Here is a 6,980-nt window from a genome sequence, read left to right on the forward strand (position 1 = left end):
GTTTCTATGCTTTAATCCAGTTTTATTACTCATTTGTGAACTCTGAATCTACAGAAAAGAAGATTATCTCAGACAATATGAGCAAAATGTGTTGTATAAATGACCCTCGTCTAACGCCCTGTTTGGATCAAGTTAAATGTGAGGAGCATGGCACATACAAGTTGAAGTCCATAATAAAGCCCTCACTAAATTTGTATAAAAAGCACTTAACAATGTCTTTTGTACCTGTTTCATTTCACATAATATCTTTCTTTACTTCTGTAGGATAGCATGTGGTTCAAATATAAGCCTGTTGAGACTAAAATTGCATGCAAGTTTTTCACTAAAAAGTGAAAAATCATTGTATCAGACCATACTGTCTGGTAAAAATGTTGAATGTAAGAGCCTTTTTGTGCTCAGATTTATTGTATCATGTCACCTGAGTATAGAAATGATAGAAAAGACACAAATTTTTATTTCTTATAGCTTTCAATATGCATTTTTAAATGTAAATATGTGCTACGGCCTAAATTGACCCTAAATTAATTTTAGTCTTACGTGGCCTAAGACCCTTTTAAACTAATATGATATGTTATTTGTAAGTTTTCTTTCCATTTAAAGTACATTAAATACATATGTAAGGATTATTTATAATCAAAAAGCTTCACAAATTTAAAATTGCTGGAAAATATTACATCTTTATGTAAGGCCCCCCTTCATTGGAAAACCTCCATTTTTAGGCACAGGCTCATATAAATTTGACTTTTGAATAATTATGCTAAGTCTGATATATCAAATGAGTACTCTATTGCTTTAAATACATGATATATTATATATTAAGGCATTTTAAAAGTATTTTTTTGCAATATTTAAATTTTAAAAGCCCCAAATGTTGATAGTTGAAATTTCTCAATTTTAACGTCTAAATTTAACACGCAAAGTTGAATATAGAATTAATCATATTGTCTATAATATATATCCTATTGCTATGAAACTTTGTAAGCAGTCTTATAATATATTAAGCTTTAGTCATACCAAGTTTTATTAAGATTGGACAACTTTTTCTATCCTATTAGGTCCGAGTACACAGTTATCGTCCTTTGATTTTCGTTGTCCACGAATATAGTCCTTAGTGTGGACAGTGTGTTACTTGCCAATTTTTGTTATACCCCTTCCAAATTTATTTCTCCATGTTTTATGCCTCATATAGCAAGTTGGGGGTTGAAATGACACTGTAAAAAAAATTGGGTCATAAATATTGATGTAAAGTAGTGATTAGGTCCAGCTGAAAAAGGTCAAAAATTAGCACTTCAGAAGCTGTCAAAAGATTTCAAGACCCCCTTAACATAAAATTGTCCATATTTTGAGTTAGAGCTGATGAAGTTTTCTATAATTTTGATATAATTTGTCCCAAAAGTAGTACAACACACTGTAAAAATATTATTGAGAAAGCGCAGGTGGGATTTTTTTAATTTTCATTTATTGTCTAAAAGAAATGCACTACGAAATAACTGTGTACTCGGACCGTCTGGACTAAAATACACACGAAACGAACCTACATATTATCAACCCCATGCTCTGTAAACTGTTTATTTTAGAATTTTGGTAGTTTGGATAAACGTTTTACATTATTATAAATCAAATATGAGAATTTGAGTCAAATCGGTGACCACGAATTTGACAGCTAGTGCCCCTTTAAGAATTTAATATTTTTTTCATAAGTCTAGAATACCAATCACACATAAAACTTCTAAAAAAATTATCACAATAGAATTTGGAAAATATTTAAACGAATGTTATTTATAAGGAATTAAATACAAACAGATACATTTTTTTCGGGTGTTTTTGGGAGTATATAAATAAGGATACTACAAATGGTCTTCCAATTGAAGACCTACTGCTAATGCAATCTGTAAGTTACAAATACAGATAATTTTATTAACCCATCAAGGTGCCTTTTGAAGGGCCAATTAATTACAATGTAAATATTCATAACACATAATCAAACTAAACAATAGAATACATAATAATCGTATTGTTTGTTTACAATCGTGTATCTTAATCATAAAATAGAAATGTCAACATTGATGTATATTTTTTTCATATTGAATATATCCAGCTAGATTTGGACTAATAGAGATAAGTTCATACTCATATTTTAGATTTGGGTTTGATTTAGTAATGCAACCCTATTTAATGTTAATTAAGTGACCATATTTAGTACAAGTTATGTTAGTATAATCATAAGGCAAAATCAAATAAGAAAACGCATCAAAAACGAATGGACAAGAACTGTCATATTCCTGACTTGGTACAGTCATTTTCAAATGTAGAAAATGGTGGATTAGTATGTCAGTTGTGTTTTAATTGTTCCGTTGACATATGGCGTTTAATTTGGTCGGTTTTTATGGACTTCTCCTTTAAGAATTTGCTTTTGAGTTCGGTATTTGTGTAATAAACTTTAATCAGTCTTTAACAATCACAATTTATTCTCTGAAGAAAGATTGATTGTATATTTAAAATTCGGATCATTGAATAATGGCTTTCAATAGTTTTCAAGAACAGGAAAGTCTCATAAAAAATACTTCGTCATCTACTGATTCGTTACATAATTTATATTTTGCGTCAATATTTTTTTTAATTTCGGTATTTACCCCTTTGTATATTTAGGTTATGATCATATAATTTTGGCAAAATTTGTTTTCTTTGCTCCTCTGAGCCCATAGTTAAATAAGGTTTTAGTTCATATATATTTTTTAATTTTCGGTAAATTCAATCTCATTTACAGTTACATTACAAATTAATAGGAACTATCAAACTGGTCTACGTTATTGGTGCATTTGGCACTAATTCTAATTTGATGATTTTAGATTTTCATAAATCACGATTTGTTCTTTAGAAGTGCCAGGTATTCCCTCACAGTCCGTGCTTTCCTGTGCATCCACGGTAGCGTATTCATGAACATCTATTTTACTTTGTACGAAACCATGATACGGATGTAAATAATCTTCTTCGTTGAGGTTTTGAGATCTGTTAGAAAGTGAGAAAGACGACTGACTAGGACTTGTTTTGCTCAAATCACTGTGTTTGTCATCGGAAGTTGTATTCTGCAAGTCTTGTAGAATTTCAGACAACAAATGTAGATTTCTTGATTCTTCATGTACATCTTCTCCATCATAAGATACTTCCTGCATTTCAATGTGTACCGGTGAGTGTCTAACAGTGTCTGTTTGTGGCACTGGGACATCCTTTTGTTTATATTGTATCCGGATATAAGCATGACAAATCAGTGAAACTATAATCAAAACCAAAACTAGAAGCACAACGACCACGCCATAAATGATCTTGTCGCTTGTCAAAAATCCTGTTAAATAATAGGTCATTAGAATTTTTTAATTGCAATCACACATATAATTATTCTTTGAAGAGGAAATGGTTAAAAGTATTTTGATAATAATGTTTCAATATTATTTTAAAGAGTTTGTTGTTTCGTTCATGATACATCTTTTTGTCTGTTTGTTTTCAAATAACTGCAGAAATTAGTTTATTTTATACCTTGATCTGTATTAATATTATAAGTTTTGATCATTAAATTGAAATCAAAACCGTGAATTTACCTTAAATGTATTTGGATATTATTCTGAGGTTCATTTCGATCATAAAACTCCTGGTGAAGTTAAATCTAGAAAATCAGAAAATAAAATACCCCCAATCTTTGACAAAGTATTAGTGTGTAAAATGAACATAGACACCAATTTCAATTTGGTAGTCTTCCAAACATCTGGTATTCAGAGTGTTCAATAATGTGCCTTAATTACTTAAGAGTAAATATCTTACCTCCTGAGCACTGTGGTATAACAGTTGTTATTGGTTCATTGCTTTTATTTGCGATGGGACGGTCTATTTAATTAAAGAATACAAATGGAGAAAATAAAGTAGTTTATGTTATACGTCAATATTTTCACAGGTAGTAGCATATGAAGTATTGTGACATAAATCGAACAAGGTTAAAACATGAACGGTAACACTTTTACTGAACCAGATGTATTTAACCATTTCTTTATTTGAACCATACTGATGTAAATATTCATGAAAAGTAAAATAAATATAAAAACGAACTCCATGATTAGTTCAAAACGGAAAGTTCCTTATCAAACACTTACGCACACCAAAGAAATGGAAAACAATGGTCATATGCATGACTTGATACAGGCATTCCCTTATGTCACAAATGTTGGATTAAACCTGGTTTTAAAGCAACATGTAGATATAACAGCTCCAGAAACGTGTGAATAATTACTTGAAGTTATTGATTACATATATTTGTACTGGAAACTCAGTATTATCTAGTTTATAAAATACAAAAAAAAATATAGTCCGTTTTAAATGGAAAGGTTATAGTATCGTTATAATAATATTTCGAAACGTGTGTCTGGCGCAAAAAAAATCAATCCTGATATCTTTGATGGGCTTATCTCATCTCTGTCATCTTATAAAAGGAAGAATAGTTATATTGGTATACAAACCACAAAACAAAAACTAAAGAATAAGGAACACGAATCCCAGAAATTAACCTAGGTGATCTCAGAAGCTCAATAATGGTAAGCAAATTAATCACCACATTTGGCCTCTTCGTCTTATTGCTCCTTTCACATCGTCTTATATGGCTTAACGTGGCCTAAAGACATTATAGTATTTGCTTCTCCAAAAGTCGTCATAGGTCAGAGGCAAATATATTAACATGTTTCTGTAGCTTTTGTGCCTCATTTAAGCTCCAGCAGTGTCTCATCAATTTCGAGTTATGATTGTTCTGTAATCGCTGTTGCTTTATTTAGCTTTTCTGTATGACTTAAATTTATTCTAACGGTATGTTTCGGGTTAAGATAACTACAGTAGTGCACATCAATTAGCGCAAAAGATTATGCATCAGTATTATTGACCACCATTTGATTCATATCACTATTAATACACTGTTTGTTACTGGTAAATTGTAAAAATATTCGAATTAGCTCTCGCCGCGATTTAGCCTTTTTGTGCTAATGCGGCGTAAAGCAACCAACAATCAATCAATGTTACTGGTAATATTAGGTGCCCAATTGATTTCGGAAATAGTAGTCTTTGTTATTTCCGAACTTTTATTAAAACACTGAAACAATTTGCAATTGGAAAAAAGTATGACTACAATTATTTCAGTCGATGTTTGGCTCGTAGATTATTTTCTCTTTTCTTTTCGGAACCTTCTTGTTATATTACCCCTGACGTTATTTTAAATTAATTATAAAAGGTTTTGTTTTTAATGTTTCTGATGAAGCGTTCCAGACATTTATTCAAAACATTCTACGATTATAGGTCAAAGTACTGTCTTCAACACGGAGCCTTGACTCACACAGAACAGCAAGCTATAAGGGCCCTACAAATGACTAGTATAAAACCATTCATATGGGAAAACCAACGGTCCAATCTATATATATATATATTCAGAAACTTTACATATATATATTCATATATATAAAAAAAAAAGAGAAACAAGAAAGACTTATGAACCGCATCAACAATGACAACTACTGAACATCAGATTCCTGACTGAGTTCATTAAGTCGAATAAACCTTCTTTCTTTTTTTAAAGCCAATATTATCTGAACTTTACCTTTTATAACAAGACGAAACAGCCACGAAGTTAAATGCTTGTCATGCAAGCACTGGTAGGTTCCATTATCAGCTTTAGTTAAATTCTTTATCGTCAAATTAAATTCTCCTTTTTCCTTATTAACATCGACCGCATTATTTAGTGGCAAATTGGTGTCTTTTCCTTTAGTTCCTCCATACAGCGTTGTTATAGTATTTTTAGACACATTTCTCCTGAACCAACTGATAGTTTTATTAAAACCAGCTGGTGGACATGATAAGGTTACGTCTTCTCCAATACATACGTAAATTGTTGTATTATTTTTGGAAGACAAACATGCTGAAAGTAAATGTTAATAAGTGAAAGTTCAGTGTATAAACACACTCTTCAAATTTTAATCCTGAAAGTTAAGAACATATACAAATAAGCAGATACGATAAATTGCCAATAGAAAATTGCTACCTGAGAATAAATGTCGTAGAAGTTAGCAGCATGTTCACTTTAATTCGTTCGAAAGCGTTAACTATATTTTCTTGCAACAAAAGTTGTCTAACAGCTTACTTATTTTTTTCGTAAAAAGTATATCTATATAATTATATATATGATATGCAATATTTTATTGGAGTAAGATTTGAGATTGACTCTTGCACATACCTTTGAATACACTTATGATTACAGCTATTTGTAGACATCTGAATTCCATTTCATTCCGCCTCTGCAAGCACAATGTATTTTGTTTGCGTAAAGGTTATTTTTAAACCAAAGATTTACAGTTGCAGTTTATAAGAATATATGATATTAGTTATTGTCAAGAACAACGATTTCTTTTTATTCTAAATATGACGTTACGAGCGTTGATAGCTCAGACAAACAATTTAAGACCTCGTCTTATCAAATACAGAACTCGATTTGCTTCCTTAGTTGAGATCTTGATCAAACAATTCGAAGCCTAAATAAAATTTAAAGAGGACTATGTTGAAAATGAATATTCAGTGTTCCTAAGGGGCATGCGTATTTCATCATCAATTGATGTGACATCTTTACATTTTAATTATCTGCAGATGGGAAATAATGGTAACTCACAATTAAAAGTCGTACCTGAATTCCAATTACATTTGCTAGAATATAAACAAACACATTATACTTTCCCAAGTTTTATGGTAAGGCTCGTGTTGTTCAGACTGGAGTTTTTTTTTATGAAATGTTCAATAGATCGTTACTTCTCTTTTTGTCGTTTTTCATTTTTTTGTTGCTGTGATTTTGTTGGTCTTATTCGGCCAATGAGTTGTGATTCTCCAGATAACGACTTTCGAAGATGGTAGCTAACTAAAAATATGCACTTATTTCAATAATGGAAAACAGCATTTCAATGTCT

The 6,980-nt window shown here is 30.8% G+C and overlaps 1 protein-coding gene across 1 annotated transcript; it reads right to left on the minus strand.

Moving 5' to 3' along the window:
• Positions 1-2,724: 2,724 nt before the first annotated feature.
• Positions 2,725-6,372, minus strand: LOC139482822 (uncharacterized). Its single transcript, XM_071266868.1, has 4 exons — positions 6,260-6,372; positions 5,627-5,944; positions 3,817-3,879; positions 2,725-3,343 (listed from the first exon to the last, which is right to left on the minus strand). The coding sequence occupies exons 1-4, from the start codon at positions 6,306-6,308 to the stop codon at positions 2,832-2,834; spliced, it is 942 nt and encodes a 313-aa protein (XP_071122969.1). The 5' UTR covers positions 6,309-6,372; the 3' UTR covers positions 2,725-2,831.
• Between the last annotated feature and the right edge of the window lie 608 nt (positions 6,373-6,980).

The sequence above is a fragment of the Mytilus edulis genome, chromosome 7 (genome assembly GCF_963676685.1).
Source record: "Mytilus edulis chromosome 7, xbMytEdul2.2, whole genome shotgun sequence".
Taxonomy (NCBI): Eukaryota; Metazoa; Mollusca; class Bivalvia; order Mytilida; family Mytilidae; genus Mytilus; species Mytilus edulis.